Raw genomic sequence first — 20,614 nt, 5'->3', positions numbered from 1 at the left:
ATCACAAGAACAAACAAAAGAAGTTTGTTCTGCTTTCACTTTGCCTACAATGTATTCCAATCTTAATTCACGCTGAGCATCTGATTTCAAACACCAAAGCATCTGTATTTACAACAAAGCCCAGGAAAGAATGAAAATTTTTTTAGGAGCTCAGAAATTTTACAAGCAGAAATCTTAGTACCATCCTAAAGAAAGTAGAAATATCAAAGAAAACAGTAGTTTCTTTGATGTAAATTCCTGCTTTATATTAAAGGATAAACTAAAGTTAAAAAATCCAGACACCTTACTTTTACAGTATGCAGTCCAGCACTATTTTTAAAAGAAGTAATGTAGCCAAACCAATTTAAAAAACAATTTTAAAAAGAAGCTAACAGACACAATGAGGTTTGGTTATTCTTCAAGAGCAGCAGGCTTCAAACAAAAAAGTTGTGTCCCTGGGAAGAACAAAGATGCAGTATGTGATTAAAAATAATTATTTCTAAGCTTGTATGACTTCACTGGGTCTAAAGAAAATGCAGACTTCTAAAATCACTTTCACTTAAGCTGTATTATTTGGAAGAAAACTAAGAATGTTTTGTGCAGCATGACTTTCATCTATTAAGAATGCTTTTTATAAACTTGGACATTAGGGATACTTAAGTAAGCATCACTGTTCTTCAGAACATGAGCTGTCAGACTCTTAACAATTGCAAATTAGGTGGTTGGCAGGAATTTTTAATCAGCGGCTGTAAGTCCCCCACATATCCTTACGTTATCTTGTTGAAGTCCACAAAAATACAGCACACCAGGGTAAGTATCGCTTAATAAAACAGACTCTGTCAAAAATTCAAAAGAAACTCGAAAAAAGTCTTGTTAGTGGAAGATAAAAGTGAGATGAACCCCTCAGGTTAACTTAGATCAAGACATGGAAAACCCCTTCCAATTTTCATTACATGCCAGACTTATGAAATTTAATTCTTTACCTGAAGGGAGACTCTTAACCATGATTTATAGAGGACTCTAGATTTCTTAAATATTATAATAATAATAATAGAAAGCCTTTCTACTCTCATCAACCATAAACTAGCACCTGTATTTCTTATTCCTCTTTTCTTTCTGTTAATTGTACTTCATAGAATATTTTGGAGGAGGTCGGGGATAATTTGGAACATTGGTTTGATATCAATACTGTACACAACTTTCAGATTTTAATTGTTTTCATATCAACAACAACCTCTTTGTCCTTTCACTATGTTTTGAAGAATAAAAATAAAAAGTAATAGCCTTTCAGTAACTTTCAGATTTTCCTCCAAAACATTGAGTTCATTAGCTTAGTGACTGGCAAAGTTAAATGGACTTTCTGCACCTTAAGTTAAATCAACGTTAGCTGATTTAATAGAAACATGCCTTCCCTTGCTTATAAACAGGTATTATGGAAAGTTTTCCTTCTTTATGAGCATTCGGGTTGAAAGATTTCCTGGTTCTTTTTAAATTCTGCATTATTTTTCCACTTCAAATTTCAATTTGAACAGAGTGATAGTTTTCTCACATATTCCACAAAGGGTTGGGCTATTTTTCCATGTGGTTCCCAACAGAGAACACTCTTCACAAAACTAAAAATAATTTAACAAAAAGCAGCCACAAACAAGTTTGTTAACAAGTAACTTGCAAACCTCAATATTCATCACAGCTTTTAGCAACTTGAGAAACATCCAGTCATGTTTAGGTATCTTGGTATTGAACCTACCCCTCTGAAAGAACAAAAGGGCTACCCACTCTCCCCTGAAGCTGGCTGCCTATGTACAGTCCCTACAAGAACACGGATGAGTTATTCTTAATTCCTGCTCAGCTGATCACCCCAAGATCCAAAATGCCTGCAGTTGCTGTGCTAGCTTCTTTCCTACACAGCTGGAAAACAGCTTATTTTGGCACCAATTTGTTCACTCCCAAGGCCACTCTTATTATTTCCGCAGTCTCAAAGAAAAAGACCAGCACAGAGTACAATACCCTGCAAGCACATCCCAGTTGCAAGTTGAATAAAATCTATGACATTCTGGCAAAAATCCCTAAGTGAATTATAGCCAGCAAAGTCAGCCCAGCCTGGTAAGAACCAAAGGTTAGGCAAAAGAGAGTCAACACCAAATATGCTCAGCTCACCACCGACAGTTCTCAAGAACAGTTCTGTGCCTGTCAGAAGGGGCTTAAACACAATCCCACCTTCGAGGCAAATTGTCGACCTCAAAAGGCCTTTTCTAGCATTCTGTTTTGTTTGTTATGTTTTTTTAAGGAAGAAGTCAGAAAGGCTACTACATCTTTGCAAGATCAGGGCCTTGAGAATTATTTATAACTGCAGCTGCACTCACTGAGAATTAATGGGATTTAATTAATACTATGGTACTTGCCTGCACTAAAATTCAACAGTATTATTCTTGTAATATACAGGTTAGACATCTTCTTACTTGTTAGAGGCTGAAGCATGTTCTAGCATTCACTGTTTTATTACCCTTAGCCTGCCAAAATTCTTGAGGTTCTCCTAATTACTCTATCTTCTTTTAAGGTACTACAACTATGAATTTCAGACTTTTGTCTTCAGTTTCTCTTAGATGTACTTTTATAGAGACAACTATTTTCTCTCCCACTTCAACTATAGCTACAAAAGCATTAAACTGTCCTAAGTGTGGGTTTAAAGCCAGAGAGGCTACTTAACATAATTTGGGGGGGGGGGGGGGGGAAGTAAACTATCCTGTTACCATCAATGAGAGCCTTTTGAAGTAGGATCAAATTTCCACGGAAACGACTTGCTGAAAGCTGACAGAAACAAAATTACTGCGGCTAAGTTTACAGAAAGAAAACCGGAGGCTGTGAATTTAGTCTGGAGCTCCTCCTGCTGTTCAACTTACAAAACAGCAGAAATGATCAGTAATGACTGTAGAAGCAGAGAACAAATAAAGGCAACCTGGTATGACAGTAAATGTCATTAAAATTCAATAGTCCAAACGCATGTGAATATCCTACATTCTTCAGAAGTATCCAGCTCTTAAAACAAATTATGAGGAATCTAATGAAGAATTTGCTCCCCTGATCATCTTCTAATACAGAATAAACATATTCAGACTATAAAATATATAAATACATTTAAAATATACAACATAGATATAAATAGTTATAAAGCAGACGCATCAAAAATGTCATGAGTTTCGGTATCATCTGGGACAAACTGATGTAGCTGGTCAAAATGTGGAGAACTAAAGAGGAAGTAAAAGATCACATCAGGATCACATCTAATGTTTGTTCTCAGCATTTCTGTTTGCAGGAAACAGTAAATCTTTTTCAATAGATACATACATCATCCCATCTAATATTTCTTGCACCCTTTAGTGGTGCATGTGCAACATATTAGAGAATTGCTAAATTACTGAATCAAAAACTTAAACCACTGTAGTCTTTCTTTATACCTAGGTTTGTGAAGATAATCTGCATCTCATGCACCTGACTATATCAAGGAAACTATGGTTCCATAGTTCAGCTGGAGCAACAGTAATAACAGTAGTCCAAAGAAAAACCCAAAAGCATCATTTGCTTCCCTTTCAGCAAAAACATTTTACTAAGCAGAAAAAAAAAAGAAAAAAAAGAAATTCCTAACAATATAGGAATCCACCACAGAAACTACTACCAAGTCTCAAAACATGAGAAACAAAAATGTAAGCCATGCTCTGCTCACAGCATATTAGGACTTTCTGTAAAAGGCAAAGCTTTTTTCTTCCAAAAAAGAGAAACCCTTGAAGAACAAAATAATTCATCTACTAAACAAAGAATACTGAGAATGAGAGAACTGCATAATGGCTAAATATATCTTCTTTGAAAACATATTTTTAATACCATGATGCAAAAATGCAAAATAAAATAGGATACAATAAGTTAAATATTTTATTTTTCATAAAAAAAATGAAACACCAATTACATAGAACAAACCCACAAAACCAAAACCAACCCACAAAAAAACAAGACAACCCCACTTTTATTTAGAGACATAATGCTCCAAGATAACTAGCTCAAGAAGAGGGTAACAACAAAGAGCTAAAAGTCAAAACTCTCACCAGAAGCTTTGTGATAGGTATGTTTCTCATATTCCAGTTACAAAAGTGTTGAACATACCATAGCATCCAAGGGGCATTCAAGAAAGGATGTGATCATACAGCAGTAAAAACGAACACAAGATAAAGGATAGTAGATTCACATCTACACAGGTAACAGGAAAACCAGCGTGAGTTAAATAACTACTATATGGACAGAATACTGTGAAGCACTGTTAAAGTCACTGCAGATCAAGAACTCTTCCCCAAGAGAGACCACTATACAAACCACAGGAGAGTGAAATACCTAAGCCCTTGGGTTTTAGCAGAACGCTGCTGCACATGAAGGAGAGGAAAACTACTTTGCCTTCCCTGTCTTGTAGATGTTGTATACCTGCCAATAAAAAATACCCCTGTCCAAACTGGAGGGAGAAAAAGGTCGGGCCCCAATCCTGCACTGCAGTCAGGGTGGTCCTATGTAAGTTCAGGACATTTTCCACACTGATCCAGCTGCCAAACCTGGTGCCTGAATAAATAAAAAAATAGCAAAGATACATTGCCAGTGCCTTGGTCTGTTTTACCTGTAGCTCTCCCTTCATAAAGCTGCCTTTCAATTTTTTAAAGTAACTGAACTGCATCTTTTACAAAGTTACACAAGAAAAGGAAATATTTTTCTTCCTAATGCCAAGATGAGCAGAATAATCTATATGTGATCATCAGCAACTCAATTACAATATGGTTAGCTTCATGAGATGGTCTAAGAAGGACAATAAGACAGTGTCAGAAGATACTCCTCCAGTAGGAGAAAGAAACACAGACCCTTCTACACCTAATGCTCTAACTCTGAAAACAGGGAAAGCAGAAATTACAGGAATTACAGAAAATAAATAGGACACATAGAGAATAAATTTCATCAATTTACAGTAATTAAGTACAATGTATCAGAATTTAATTATTGCTATTCTGAAGATACTATACAGGCAAGGTATAGGAGATCTGTAAGATACAAGATTATTATCTTCAATGAGTATGACAGAGCTCTTCCAGAGACTACTAGTGATCACTGTTAGGATGGAATTTGGAGCTAGATGGACCTTGACTTTCCTCCAGTATAACCACTACTTTGCTCCCACTTTCACAGAAGGGTATCTGCTACCTATTCAGTTTGAAACGAAAGCAGCCACTCCCAGGCCATGCCACAAAACAAGCAATCCATACACACACTATTGAGTGTTGCGTGTTCCGGCACTGGCTACCAGAAGCAGACCCAGCAGCTGAACATCCCTCTCCCCTGCACAGCAAGTTCTGTGCACCCAGGACACAAACACTGCTGCATATACATCGGTCAGTTCCCACCTGAGCACAAAGTAGCTTAAGACAAGGCCAGTATTAGAACTACTGCCTCCGTAACAAAGTACAAGAAAGCAGCAGAACAGCCAGGCCAACTGCTGGTGGCCTTCCATGCTGTGTCTATACTGCCATAGCCTTCTGACAGAGTAAACTACTACTTTCACCAGATACACCCAGTCTCTTTGTTGAAAAAAAAAAAAAAAAAAAAACCAAAAAAAAACTACAACTCTGCAGTGAAGGAAGACTTTTTTTCTCCCCCTCTTGTGAGAAAACACAACTTTAAATGATCTTTTCCAACACAAACCTAAAAGGTCACTGCTGCTGATTTAATAAAGGCAACATACAGGGCTCACATCTTTCAGAGCTGGCACCTCATTAGGTGCAAAGGTCTTGCGCACTGTTTAAGTCTGTGTAGAGGATTTATTTCCCAGTCTTTCCAGAAGAGATGAGAATGAATGCTATCCATACACAGTGAAGATCTACTCAAGAAGCTGCTATTTCAAGTCTGTAGAAGCAGATGACAGTTACATGTTCAGTAATAAGTATGTTATGATTAAAATATGAAGAGGTGGACTGTGTTTAGTGATCAAAATTTATTTTTAAACATTACTTCATCTCAGCTAAGAGGTAAAAGCAAAACAAGTGTAAGGATTTGCTAACTGTTTTGAAACCATTTGATCCTCTTACATCTTCAAAGAGGGCGCACACTCCACTGTAAAACAAAGGAGCCAAAACCTTCTAAAGGCATTCCAACAGTAACTGAAATATTACAAACAACTGTCCCACCAGATACCCTTTATTTTTCAGGCTGAAGTACATCTTCAAAGAAGGAGATCCTGTTTACACTGAGGACTTTCTTTATCCTTACTGCAAGGAATAAAATAAAGACACTCATTTACATGAGAATTACAAACATAAGGAGCTTACCTCTCAGCACGAAGGAGGCCACTGTAGTAAGGGTGATCCCACGGCATCAGCTTCTGAAAGAGAATTCCAGCTTATAAGTACAATAATGGACAACAAGTGAACCCAAAGTAATAGTTTTGCTTCCTTTGAGTATTTCTGCAGTTTCAGCAAGTCACAAAACTTTAAAACATAATGGGAAACATTCAGTGCTAAAAACATAATCAGAAATAGCACCATAATTTTTTTTTTCACATTTGCTTGAAGATGGTACTTTTTCCAATATATAATGGGACTTCATACCAGATTTCAAGAAATACACTTAATTCAAATAGAAAGATAAAACCAGTTATGTGCAGAATTAGAATACATACAATACAGTACGCAAACTGGACATGCATCAAAGCTGAATTACAGCCTTTATTTTTCAATTTAGTAATTAATTCAAAATAAAGTAATACTCACTTTCACCACTTTATGTTTTGGTATCTCACTATCATTTTGCATAAACCAACAGCTATCTTGCATCTAGTGCTTGGTTTTAATACAAACAGCAGCTAAGCAGTCAAAAAGCACTGGAAGACAGAAGCTTCTCTTTCTAACTACACTGTGTGTTCTTCACTGAAATAGTTATTGTTTCTTGTAGAACAAGGTTAGCTTATACTATATTTTTAAAAAGAAAACAGAAAACTACGCATAAAAATTAATTTACTGAATTCTGGGGGTTGAGCTTCATTTTCATCTTCTTCATAATTTCAAAATCTTCCTGAGTTCTGAAAAATATTTTTATGATTAAAGTGTTAATGAAAGATGTTTGGGCAATTGAATACAGTACATAATAATACTCTGTCTTACAAAAATGCCCATCATCACATATTGATAGTACTCTATAAAATGGCAGGCCCATATACACTACAGTAGAACAACTTTTCCATTCTGTTTCTGTCATTCAAGTACCTTCAAATCAAACTTCTCTTACTGTGCTGTACACCTCCAAAGCATTTTCTTTCTTAAAATACACCTTATTTATACATAGTGAGGAAACTGTTTTGTGCTGTGCGGAACTAAAGGAGGCAAGAAGGACGAAGGGGGAAATTTCCTTATAGATTAAAATATATGGAGTTGTGCATATGGGGAGAAGACCAGAACAGACATTCGTCAACACTTAAACTCGGCTGTCTTGTTTGCCGTTGCCTGCATTTCCTGGCATATCATTCACTGCATTTAGTGCTGGGTGTTCTCTAATCATAGATGCAAAATTTATTCTAAGTCAATAGCTCCCCTCAAAACTCTGAGAAAGTCTTGCTTTTTGCGTCACCAGAGCATATAATAAGCAGTACTGATTTATTAGTGTACAAGTCCCTCTATTCTTGAAATAAAGATTATGGTTAGAAAAATGCCTTAGTGACAAAGACATACCTTTTAGACAACTGGTCAGAAAGCTTCTCTAGAAACTCTCCTACTGTTTCTAGAAGTAAAATAAGGGGAAAAAAATAAGAAAGTGATTCCTTCCCTTAAAAGATGTTAAGTTTACATCAAAACATTCCAAGCAAAACAAGCTCCCTTAGAAAACAAACTACTCCTTTGACCCCTGTGCCATCATTTCAAGAGAATTTAGTACCACATTTACTTTGTTACATGCTGGGATAATGGCAATTTTATAATCGAAGGAGTAAGCACTGATTCTGACAGAAACACTGGTTCTTACTCATTGTGTACTGCCTTTTACATAATGCATGGGTATTGCACATAGGAAAAAGTAACAGCACTGAAGTACCATGTGTAAACTTAGCAAAAGAAACTAACAACTTCTGGTCTCAGACTTAACACAGTGCATTTGATTTCTCAACATGCCCTTCCACACATGCCTTATACCTGGATTTTTGGCCATTGTTCCCTGAAGAGCTCTGTGGGCAAAGGTGTCGTACCCAACCAACTGTGCCAGACTGTTTCGGCTAGCAAGCAATTCTTCTAAACGGCTCAACTGCTCAGTATTTGGGTGAAGAAAAATCTTGTAAGCAGCTTCTCTCACCTAATAAAGAAAGAAATTAAAAGGTCACATTACTACATTGCAATTTTTAAGGGACACAAGTGATGACAAAAATTTTACAATTCTCTGATCTGGCATTACAACTGTGTTTCACCGATATTGTTGGGAAAAGGCCTAAAGCCTTTTAACAATATTAATTCTGACTGCCTGACAATTACAGCTCTCATAGCCATTAAAGATGGAATGAGGAAATGCAGTGACACAATGTAACAGATCAGGACTGCCAATAAGGGTCCTGTTCATTGCCTCCCTCCTTCTGCCAACATCTGTGCTTCTCAGTCTACTCTGTGGGCTGTCTTAACTCCCCAAAACTTTTAAAATAAACCCAAAAGAAAGCCAAATTGTTCTCTGCATGTCAGTTAAGCTGGCTTTTGGAAGGATCTGATAAGAACTAGAGAGGGTCACGGGAGAGGAAAAAAAGAAGAGAAAAGCCTTATTTCTTTTGAAGTAGCAAGCTATTAGTCTGCCCATCTGAGCATGGACAATCAAGCCTTTCTACTATTTCTGGTTTGTTTGGTAACATATATAAGTCTCAAAATAAATTAAAAAAAAAAAAAAAAAAAATCACCTCAAGGCCCAGAAAGTTTGGTAGAATACTTTTCATGTTTTCAAGGCCCAGAAAGTTTGGTAGAATACTTTTCATGTTTTCAACCCAGTGCAGATGATCTTTATTTTGTAAATATGAAATAGGCTGAAGAAATACAGCAACAACTTCTGCTTTCTCCATCTGAAATAAGCTTCTCTCTTTGGAGAATATATTCAACAAGAAGGTCCTGGGTTTATAAGAAAACATTACTATAATAATTCACAAGTCATTTCATACCTGTTCTTTTCTAGCAAACTTTTATTTTTTTAAAAAGGCAAATAAAGTAAGGGAGGTGATTCCCCTTCCTTGAACAAAGTTCAGCAGTGTGCCTTTGCAGCAAAGGCCAACAGCATAATGAGCCCTATTAGAGCCATCTGGTTCATGAATGTGATTGCTTCCCTCTATTTGGTATTGTCCAGACTACATTTGTACAGACTAGATTTGGGTTATGCAGGACAAGGAAGACAGTGACATACTGGAGTGGATCCAGCATAGGACCACCAAAATGTTTAAGGGCTACAGCATGTAACAGAATGGAGGCTGAGAGTGCTGAGTTTGTTCAGTCTAAAGGAGAAAAAGATCAAAGACGATCTTAATCCTCATCTACTCAGTACTACAGCACACAGCACAGCAGTGAACATGCAGCCAGACTGTTACTGGAGCTGGAGAGCAAGAGGAGGAGACATAATGGACACAAGCTGGAATATTAAAAACTCCCATTTGATACAAAGAAATTTAAAAAAAAGTGAAGATGGGCAAAAACGCTGCCCAGAGCAGTAATGGAATGTCCATCCATGGAATGGAAAGTGTTCAAAACTCAACTGGACAACATGTCACTGAGAAACCTATCTACTTGATCCTTCTCTGTACAGGATCAGACTCAAACTGACAAGCTCCAGAGGTCACTTCCAAAGTAAATTGTATGAGTTCCAAAAAGCTTCTCCAAAGACCTGGCTCAGAGGACTGCATTCTGTAACTCATTAAATGAGGTTTTTTCACCTATCTGGTTGTCCACCAGTGCAGACTCTAATCTCCTACCCTGGACTGCTTCATAACCTTCCTAGGAATCAAAGTAAAGCCTTCTGTAGTTCCCCATTTGGTTTTTCTGACCTTTCCGAAGATGGATGGAATATATTATTCACACGAGTCATTGTGGTTCTTCCCTGATCTTCACTGCTTACCAAAGACTGCAAGCCTTTCAAGGACAATAGCCAGCTCTCTCTGGACCCCTGGATGCATCCCATCTACTCACAAGGACTTGTACAGGTTGAGCGCTCTCAAGTAATTTCAAACTATGTCTTGATCAATTGCTGGTTGTACCTCTCTTTGAACCCCTTTCCTAAGCACAGGGAGGTGGGAGAAGTCACTGGGGAACACCGAGGCAAAGAAAGCAATCAGCATCTCAGCCTTATCTGCACCTGCTGCCACTAAGTCACTCACCTTGTCCTTGTTCAGCCTTTTAGTACTAATTGCTCTTCTTCTTGCCTTTGATGTCCCTTTCAAGTACCAAATGCACTCGAGCTTTGGCATTTCTCTCCGAATCAGACAACATCCCTGTATGTACAGGTAATATTTCTAAATCCCTGTATCTGTACCTGCTTCCACCTCGTGCCTGCTACCTTTTGAACATGAAGCTTTGTCAGGAGTTCCCTGCTTGCCAAGCCTGGTTCCCAATATATTTGCTTGGCTTTCTAAGGATCATGATGCGCTTATACTAAGTATCTTAGTAACCCTGTGTTATTGAACAAGCTGAAGTCTGCTTGCCTGAACTCCAGGGTCTGTATTTCACCCCTCTTCTTCATCAATCCATTCAGAATCATGAAATGGATCATCACCTCTATTATTTCATAGCTGCTACAGCCAAGGCTGACATTTGTTATTATGTTCTAAATCAGTTCTTCCTTGTTTGTCATAATATTGTAATCATATATCATATGCATTTGCCTCAGTAACAAGTAAAATAACAAAATTTTGTTACACAGTATGCCAAAGCAAACTCAGGGAATACACACCAGATCATCTGGACAATCAGCATGCAGACCAGCAACTTGCAAGTAATTGCCTTCAGCTGAAAAATTACACCAAATATGCTCTGGTAAAACATGTTTGTCAATCTTGTTGGGAAGGTGAGCTCCTGTCAGGAATTCATTACATAAATCCAGTATTTTGACGTTGAGGTTGACTGCCTTTTTACGCTGTAAGAAAAATAAAGTACAAAACACATAGCATCTTCAGTACAAGCAGAACTCAAAAGTTCTAAAATCTTAAAGAACTTTTCCAGAAATGAAGCAGGAAATACAACATTTAAGATTAGACCTAGAGCATCAGCAAAATCCTAACACAGGGCTAAAGTCAACAGGATCAGATGCTCATACAGATCTGTAATTTCATACAGGATTGAAATTTGAAAGCAAATGCCTGTGTTTCTGCTGTCAGAAAATGTACAGTGGAGTTCTAGAATAATTTACCTAAGCTTTGCTAGCTGCTTGGCAAGCATTTATAAAATTATGCTTAGTATGTCTGCTATGTAAAACATAGCAGAGAAAAAAAGCATCATTGAGATGGATAAATCCTACTAGTGTCCTGAAATACATGTGGAATTACAATTCACTTGTTACTGCTTGTATTGCACTATTTCCTGTAGACCAAAAAGCATTTATGGTATTACAATCTTCCCCTGAGGAGTTTGTGATTTAGGGTGTTATCACCATACATTACAGTATTTTATGTTTGACCTTACTGTAAGATCTGCTTCAGTGAACTTGCTCATGTTAGTAGAGTATGCTTTCTATTGCCTGTGGGTTAACAGCTCAAAAGAAAAGGCGGAGGGTATAGATACAACATACCTGTAAAGCTCAAAAAATTGACAAAACCTGCAGATCTGTCCTCCCATTCCATCCTTACTCTTAAAAACACATCTTTTGAGTTTTATTTCAGAAAGCAGAAATTCTTCATAGCAGAAATAAATCTCAACGACAGTGAAGGATTTCTGAAGTCTGAAATGAGAACTGAAAAGAAGCACTGAGCAGCAAGGATGGAAAAAAAGTGAAATAAGTAGGGGAGGAAGAGGAAAATGTGCAAAAATAAGGTGCAAATAAAATTTTAACTGAAAGGGAACGAAGTACTGTAGAACCAACAGTCAAATCAGAAACAAAACGCAGAGTCCGGGTTTCAGAGTTGTTCTTTGCATGAAGATAATTTTAAAAATATATTCTAGAAGCATTTTCCAGGTAACAAAATCAATCACAGCCATGATTTTCAGAGTAACTTTGTCACATAAATCTGGTAAAAAAGCCTTCATAGAGATCTTTTTGGAGGGGATGACTCAAATAAACAAGGTATTAACTTTATACAGGGACATGAGCTAGGAACAAACATCCAACAGAGCAGCCATATCACAAAGCATGGTGAAAGCTGACTGTTTTGGCAAATCTGATTCTGGCTACCATGAAAGCATATAAAAGCTCCAAGAGAAGTAGTCAGACCATGCCCAGACATTCAATTTTGAACAAGATTTACAACTTCTGGTTACATGAGCACTAGAGGAGAGCCTGGCCACACACCTGATCCCTTCTAAAACACTCTTCTTGATTAACCTGTCACCATAGTGCACTGGGTGCTGGTTGCCCTCCTCTGTAAACAGGTTCTTCAGACAGCTAAGCTACTATTTTAAGCATCTGATGCAGACACCAATCAAAGAAAGCAGAACCCCAGGTCTTGCTTACAACTCTTCAGAATAAAGGAACAATGAGGGACAAACTAGGAAGAACAGCCAGGTAATATCTAAAAGACCATTAAAAAACAAGTGATTTAAAATAGACAAAATTAATCACTGCTAAGACAAAATTCCACAGAGGACAATGGGAATCTTGGAAGACAAATTGGCCTAGAACCACATGATTCATGTCCCACAAGTTTTATTATCTGGTCTTTGGTAGTAAGACAAATTTCTGTTCATATAGTGTAGTCAAAAGTTACCTTTTCTTCATCCAAATGAATGCCACTGATTTCAAAATCAAACATAAAAAGTTCTGCCACTCGCCTAAAAATACAGTAAATCCCTGTTAAAACAGCCTCATTTGACAATAAGCACAATTTCTTAACAGATTTTGTCCTTAGTAGTTATTTAGGTTTCATGTCTTTTACAGAGTAACAATGCTTATATGAGTATTGTTATTACGGACACAGACTCCCTATGTTTTAGGTCCAGTTTACTCAGTGAAGCCGGATTTTTCCATTGTTGTTATTTTAGTCATCTGCATTGAAAATACACTTGAAAATAATTCCATTACATTAATCTAAATGTTAAAACAATTTTTGCAAATTACCATTTTAATCTGACACTCCATTTATTCTAACAAGTTAGAAAAACACCTCTTCAAATTTACCATCCTTCACAGTGGGGAAAGAAGAAACAAACTTACTCAAATAGTAAGCTTGTCTAACGATGGCAGTGATGAAATAATTCAAAGCTATAACTGAATAAGCAGCTAATAAAACATTTTACAGCAAGCATAAAGTAAGCTTTAAATAAATATACTGATAATCTGGTTTAAAAGATGTAAGCCTATAAACTGAAATCAAGTTATATAGTCTGTTTCCTGGTTTTACTGCTAAAACACCGATACATACACCACAGTGCAGCACCTCATTTTAATCAAAATGGTGTTATCTAAGAAAATCTTAAGAGTTCTCATTTTTTGTTTTTACAGATCTTAAACGTATCTTATGGTGTACAGTCACAGAGACATCCTCCAAGAGTACACAACTACAGGCTTCCTAACTCCTCTCCAGATAATTTAACAGTGATGATTAGGTTAGTAACGGAGCTGTAGTATGTTTTCCAGTTGTAGTAATTAATTTAAGGGAACACAATACAAGAACATTAAGGAATGATATATTCCATCTAAATATCAAAATTTATAAGCATTACTAAGTACCTGGTTTCTGGATCTAGGGAATTCATAACAACTTCATCAGCTAGCAAACGTCTCAAACTCTGACACAACTCAACATCTGTATTTAATCTGGAAAGAACAGAGTAAAAGAATCACACATTAACAACAAACACTAATATTTCAGTCTCTTGGTATTAGTCATTCGAAGGCAGAGCTTAAAGTTTACTGAAATGACATTAAAAACCAAGGACTGTATTTTCAAAATGCTTTCTGGCTCACAACCACACTTAAAATCTACAAAATCTGTACACAAAGGATGTGTCAAAAAACTGGCATGGAAACAGGTCTTCTGCATCCAACAGGAAAATACTTCTGGATGGCATTTTGTGGCAAACATGAACAAGTCTAAGAATGACAGTTTATTTTTTATGCACAAAGTCACGGCAAGAGCATAAGGGTGGGAGAATTTTTTCTCATCCTTATTTTGAAAGACCTCCATTAAAGAAAAATCTGTGCTCAAGTTTGCCATCAGATAAACGTGCTGCTGGCTGCCACTGAAGTAAACTAACAGCTTAAAATCCTTCCTGATGGTCATCACTGTACCTGGGCCCGACAATGCTGTTTCTATCCGATCTGGGGTCATGTTAACTACAAGCATGTATGTTGACCTGGATTAATGGGTGGGAATCACAGTACAGAATGAAACATACATACATGCATAGATTGGCAGAACTGCAGTAGGCAGCAGCCCTCAGCCTGTATAGTCCTAAGCACTAACTTCTTCAATCAGCTGACATGCAGGAAGCCTCTGCAGCCCCATTGGTAAAATGAACTTAACAATTATCAATAACTGATTCAAAGGCAATAGATGACGTTGTGTCATGCCTGTAGTTCAGAAAAGGCCCTGCGCAGAAAATGATAAATAAGAAGCCCAGCAATGTCAAAAAGTACCTAAAAGCAGATATGCACTGTAGTAGCTCCTGAGAGATACCTTTTGTTCATGAAAATGAACACTGAACAACAGTTTTGATCATTTACAGTAGTTTATGAGCCTACTGGGTTATTTTGTGAATATATTCTTCTTTCTACATATTCTAAATCTGAAGCGGCATTCAGGTATTAAAGTCCTGCTGTTATAGAAGATGGCGTGTTCAATTGAATCATATATTTCAAAGTTTTGAAAAACCCAGTTTCAAATGAAAAGCTTCCCAAACACACTGGCAAGACCAAATTTAATCTTATATTTCTCTTTTTTAGCTACCCATGTTACTCACAAGGCTTACTAAATGAACTGATGCACTGCTGTACTCCTCAAAGTATAAAAGACTTCACTGCCTCTACAACTTACAAGCTTGGGACAGCAAGTCCACTAGTCACTGTCTCCACTGTTACAAGAGCGAAGCAGCAGGCTGGGTCACTTTCACAGTACTGCTTGATAAAACTTAAGAAGGCTACTCTTGAATGCCACAGGAAGGGAAGATACTGAAAGGACACTATTTGCAGATTAAAGATCTTCCCTTTTCACTTTCTCTGCAGCAAGAGCAGAAGAGAAGCAAATCAATTCACTGTGGTCAAGGATCACAGAAGTAACTTCAGGATTTAGGATATTTAAAAAAAAAAAAAAAAAAGACCTGTAGAAGAGGCAAACTTCAGAAACAGAAGTCTTTATGAACATGTTCTACCAAACAGGGTTTTAAATAAAGCATAGGCATGCCAGAGTAGACCAGGCACATACCACAGCCCTAAACAGATACATCCTCAAACTCTTATTTTAATGGGAAAGTGTCCTCTTTCACATATCCCACTCAGTGGCTGAAAGTCAAGGGACCAGCAAATCAGAAAACAAAGGGCTGTAAAATATAACAGCTTGTCGTGGTTTAAACCCAGTCAGGTAATTCGTTCACTCACTTCCCCCCCTTTCTTGCCCTCCCTCTGCTCCCGGAGGGACAGAGAGGAGAATCGAAAAGAATGCAACTCCCACGGGTTGAGATAAGAACAGTTTAGTAACTAAGGTATAACACAAATCACTGCTGCTACCACCAATAATAATAATGATAAAGGAAATAACAAGGGAAGAGAATACAACACCTCAGCACCAGCCGACCGATAACTTGCCCCCCTCAGCCCAACCAAGCACCGACCCATACCTCCTCCAACCCTGCAGTCTCTCACCCCTTCCGGCTAACTCCCAGTTACATCCTGGGCATGACGTGCTGTGGTATGGAATACCTCTTTGGTCAGTTTGGGTCAGGTGTCCTGTCTCTGCTTCCTCCTGGCTTCCCCTCCCCCCTGGCAGAGCATGAGGCTCACAAAGTCCTTGGCCAAACCAAAACATCGCGATCAGCTCTGTTCCCGAGCTGAAAGTCAAAACACAGCACTGCACCAGCTACCAAGAAGGGGAAAAATGACTGCTACTGCTGAACCCAGGACACAGCTTAAATCTTAAAAACAAAATAGCAGTACACACACTTCATAACAGCCAGTTAACTGTCACAAGTCCTAGAAAAATGTGGCTTTGAGTCTTATGGGTTTCAGTGACATGGAGTCAGTTGGTAACTTAAAAACTGTTCAGAACATAAACTGAAACTAAAATAGAAAAGACTTTCATGAGATACTGTAACAAAGCTAAATCCTTTAAGTATCTGTAACAAGACTGAGTCTTTATTCACATGTATATCCTTCCTATGTATTTTTTTTTTGTAGATTGCTGCTGTTGTAGATGATCATTCACAAATTTTTAAAGATGCATATGGAAACAGCACACAAAAAAAGCAGAACACCTACTTCTCTACCATAGTACCAATATTCCTGCAAGCTTCTTCAGCAGCTTCTCTGAATGTGAAGTCAGGATGGGCAATTTTCACAAAATCTGCCTGAGAAAAGGAAAAAACAGTGAGGCAAAAAGACAAATTAAAAAAATCTTTTATTTTAAACAAAGTTGTACTCAAGTAGTTCTATTGACATTAACATTTATGTCTAAAGTTCTGTGCAATCTATTTGCAGAATTTGCTTTTTTTTAAAAAATAAATAAATAAATAAATAAAAAACCTTATTGGCAAACTGTGCTGACAACTATTACACTGGACAGTGAACATGTCCTTCAAAAGAGTGTATATAATCCATCCACTTCTTAAGAAGATTTTTAGTTTGCTGAGTACCTTGGAGTCTTTACAACATAGAGATACTCCAATCTATTTAAATGTTATTACAAAAGAGGTTTTTTTGAACTAAAAATCACAGCTAAGAAGAAAGCACACCACCAAATGAGTCCAGGGTTTGGGTTTTTTCAAACCTTTTTTACTCTTACAAATGGACTATCAAGTTATGCTTTGACATCATTAAATATATGTTTTCCCACTATGTAAAGAGAAAACACCAAGTTCTTTTGGATTCCGAACAGGGGTTTTATTTGACTTACTAATTTAAGTAAGTCTCCAAATACTTAAGGCAGTTCAGAAGGCTAGAAAGATGCTAAAAGGGGGCTGGCTTGACTTTGTTTAACAGTATGACTGCAATTTGATTGAACAGGCAACCTTATAAATGTTAACACGCTTGAGATTTTTACTTAGAATCATAGAATAGTTAGAGTTGGAAAGGACCTCAAGATCATCTAGTTCCAACCTCCCTGCCATCGGCAGGGACACCTCACACTAAACCATGTCAACCAAGGCTCTCCCCAACCTGACCCTGAACACTGCCAGGGATGGTGCGTTCACAACTTCCCTGGGCAACCTGTTCCAGTGCCTCACCACCCCTACAGGAAAGAATTTCCTCCTTAGATCTAACTTAAACTTCCCCTGCTTAAGTTTTAACCCGTTAACCCTTGTCCTATCACTACAGTCCCTAATGAAAGAGTCCCTCCCCAGCATCCCTATAGGCCCCCTTCAGATACTGGAAGGCTGCTATGAGCTCTCCATGCAGCCTTCTCTTCTCCAGGCTGAACAGCCCCAACTTTCTCAGCCTGTCTTCATACAGGAGGTGCTCCAGTCCCCTGATCATCCTCATGGCCCTCCTCTGGACTTGTTCCAACATTTCCATGTCCTTTTTATGTTGAGGACACCAGAACTGTACACAGTACTCCAAGTGAGGTTTAACGAGAGCAGAGTAGTGGGGTAGGATCACCTCCTTTGACCTGCTGGTCACACTCCTTTTGATGCAGCCCAGGATATGGTTGGCTTTCTGGGCTCATGTTAAGTTTCTCATCAGCCAACAATTCTTAGAACCCCTGTTTAAAACCCTTTATTAATATTGACAGAATAGGTGCTGAATGGCACATCTCAATTTCTGCCAATCACCAAATTGCTTCTAGAGACAGCTCTGTATCTTTAAAAATATAAGCCTGTTTTGAATGTAGAAAAGAATAAGGAATAAAATTTGAGAACAGAAAACAAACAGAGAATTTAAATGCGAAAAACAAAAAATTCAATGACCTATTTATTAAGAACTGATTTCAGTATGAAGACTGGATCTGCTTCCTATAAGGGAAGAGTGATGTTACAATAAAAGATATAATTTGTATTGCTCTCTAGAAACTGTTTGCTCAAAGTGTTTTGTTAAACTTAACATTTTCTGATACAGAATATCAGATCAAGTACTCTTAATTCCGTATACAACAGAAACTGCAATCTAGGAAATATCTACATTTTTTCTTGTGTTAATAAAAGGCAGTTCAGTTTCATCTGCTGCTTTTAATCTGCAAGTTCTTTATGGACCTTCACCTATAAACTTTCATAATCTAAAAACATGTGTATTGCAGCTTTGAGAGCAATACCCTGCTTTACCTAATGTAAATGACACTGGAAAGCTTACATAGTGATATTACATCAGAAATACAATTCTGATTTCACTGCTATTTTTCTTGTGGCCTTTACATTATTTTTACTTCTGTATAAAAATTAACCGGACAGCCTGACAGGATCTGTAGTTACCTATCATTCAGTAAAAGCCTTTGTAATTAACTTTCAATCAATGTAATTTTCTGTCTTAGCACAAGATTTCACAGAGCTGATCTTCTATTTAGTGCAGTGCAGAAAAATGACGAAATGGAATAACATGTTGTAAGCTTACTAAGGCAAAAGAAACTGCTACAAGTAATAATAAATAAAAGTAACTCACCAGGTCTGCTACTCTGCACAAGCTATCTGAAAGCTGATCAAAGATCATTATGGTCTCTGGCCCAGGTGGTGCTGAACATGCCTTCTGCACTAACTGTTCCGATTCTTGCAATGCTTTGTCCTGTGCTTCTTGAAATCCTTCTGGGCAGCTCAGTTCCGGAACACCAAACAAACCCTGCAATGCAAAACACAATGAAAACACCTAAACATTACCCTCTTCCATTTCCGCCCCTTTGCTTCATGATGTAATTATCACCATGTGTCCTGAGTTCAGCAGTAACAGTCATTTTTCTCCTTCTTAGTAGCTGGTGCAGTGCTGTGTTTTTGACTTTCAGCCTGGGAACAATGCTGATAACACCGACGTTGCTGCTCAGTAATGTTTACTCTGAGCAAGGACTTTCTGAGTCTCATGCTCTGCCAGAGAGGAGGGGAAGCCAAGAGGAAGCAGAGACAGGACACCTGACCCAAACTAGCCAAAGGGGTATTCCATGCCACAGCACGTCATGCCCACTATATAAACTGGGGGCAGCTACCCAGAAGGGTGAGATCACTGCTTGGTAAGTCTGGGTATCGGTCGGCGGGTGGTGAGCGGTTGCATTGTCTTCCCTTGTTATTTCCCTTATCATTACTATTATTGGTGGCAGCAGCAGTGATTTGTGTTATACCTTAGTTACTGGACTGCTCTTATCTCAACCCGTGGGAGTTACATTCTTTCAATTCTCCTCCCCATCCCTCCAGGAGCAAAGGGAGGAAGGTGGAGGAGTGAATGAGCAGCTGCATGGTTCTGGGTTGCCAGCTGGGCTTAAACTGTAACACCACGGAATTTTACCAAAACAACACCAGCTACCATATCATGACACTTCACCAAAATGTTCCCACATCAGTGTCTCTGTAGAGAGAATAGTCAGAAAATGAATCACAGACACTGGTATCACATGAAAACATCTTCATTTCCCAGAGCAAAACCTCCCTGGGCTTCTCAGGATTGCTCTCAGCAAACCTCAAGAGTTCAACATCATCAAACCCTCACAAATCTGCCTCTTTTCTCGATACATTTTTTATCTTGTTTCGAAAGCATGGGCACCAGAAAAATTCTAAAAAGCCCATCTACATTCTGAAATAAGGTAAAGTCATCCCTCTGAAGCAGAAGAGACTTATCAATGAATGCGAGGACTAAGCAGGAGTGTGAAAACAATTAATGTACTGGCCAGATGCCCTAGATATCAAGCAACAGGACAGTTAGTAGTCTCAGGGTCATTAAATAAGCCCAAATACTGGAAACAGATTTCAAAGGAATGATCAGCTACAACTCAAAAATGTTATGACATGAACAGTTTTATTCCTGAAGTTCTTACAAAGCCTGGCTCTGTCCAGCAGGGCAAGGTAAACACTGACTTGTGCAGGGTGGACACACACAACAGTTATTTTCTTCATTTGTGGAAGGGAATTAAAGAGGTCCTGCTGCAGATCAAACAAAATTCCATGATATACACCTACAATAGTAAAAAAAAAAATCACTTAAAACAGCATCCCTGTTGAGAGATGCCTGAAAAAGACATGTTTGTTTATAGATATATATGTATATAAAAAAGTGCACTCAAATGTAAACATAAATATATACATCACTCGTCAATAGGGCTTGCTGTATAAGAGTCGCAAGA

At 37.9% G+C, this 20,614-nt stretch overlaps 1 protein-coding gene across 2 annotated transcripts in view; it reads right to left on the bottom strand.

Annotated features, from left to right (window-relative positions):
* Nucleotides 1-20,614, bottom strand: part of MIPEP (mitochondrial intermediate peptidase) — a 74,096-nt gene that overhangs the window by 52,016 nt on the left and 1,466 nt on the right. Inside the window, exons 2-10 of one of the 2 annotated variants that reach the window (XM_057399621.1) lie at nucleotides 18,955-19,128; nucleotides 16,624-16,712; nucleotides 13,882-13,968; nucleotides 12,920-12,983; nucleotides 10,954-11,136; nucleotides 8,181-8,337; nucleotides 7,725-7,773; nucleotides 7,018-7,078; nucleotides 6,330-6,382 (exon numbers count right to left, since the gene is read on the bottom strand). In XM_057399621.1, coding sequence (XP_057255604.1) covers nucleotides 6,330-6,382; nucleotides 7,018-7,078; nucleotides 7,725-7,773; nucleotides 8,181-8,337; nucleotides 10,954-11,136; nucleotides 12,920-12,983; nucleotides 13,882-13,968; nucleotides 16,624-16,712; nucleotides 18,955-19,128 — 917 coding nt within the window. Of the gene's footprint in view, nucleotides 1-6,329; nucleotides 6,402-7,017; nucleotides 7,079-7,724; nucleotides 7,774-8,180; nucleotides 8,338-10,953; nucleotides 11,137-12,919; nucleotides 12,984-13,881; nucleotides 13,969-16,623; nucleotides 16,713-18,954; nucleotides 19,129-20,614 lie in introns of those variants that run through there. The other variant, XM_057399622.1, reaches the window with a different exon arrangement.

The sequence above is a fragment of the Pezoporus wallicus genome, unplaced genomic scaffold (genome assembly GCF_028554395.1).
Source record: "Pezoporus wallicus isolate ANWC-B61680 ecotype Strahan unplaced genomic scaffold, APGP_CSIRO_Pwel_v1 scaffold_6446, whole genome shotgun sequence".
Taxonomy (NCBI): Eukaryota; Metazoa; Chordata; class Aves; order Psittaciformes; family Psittacidae; genus Pezoporus; species Pezoporus wallicus.
Note: the sequence above shows the minus strand (reverse complement) of the source record. Positions and strands in the feature narration are given on the sequence as shown.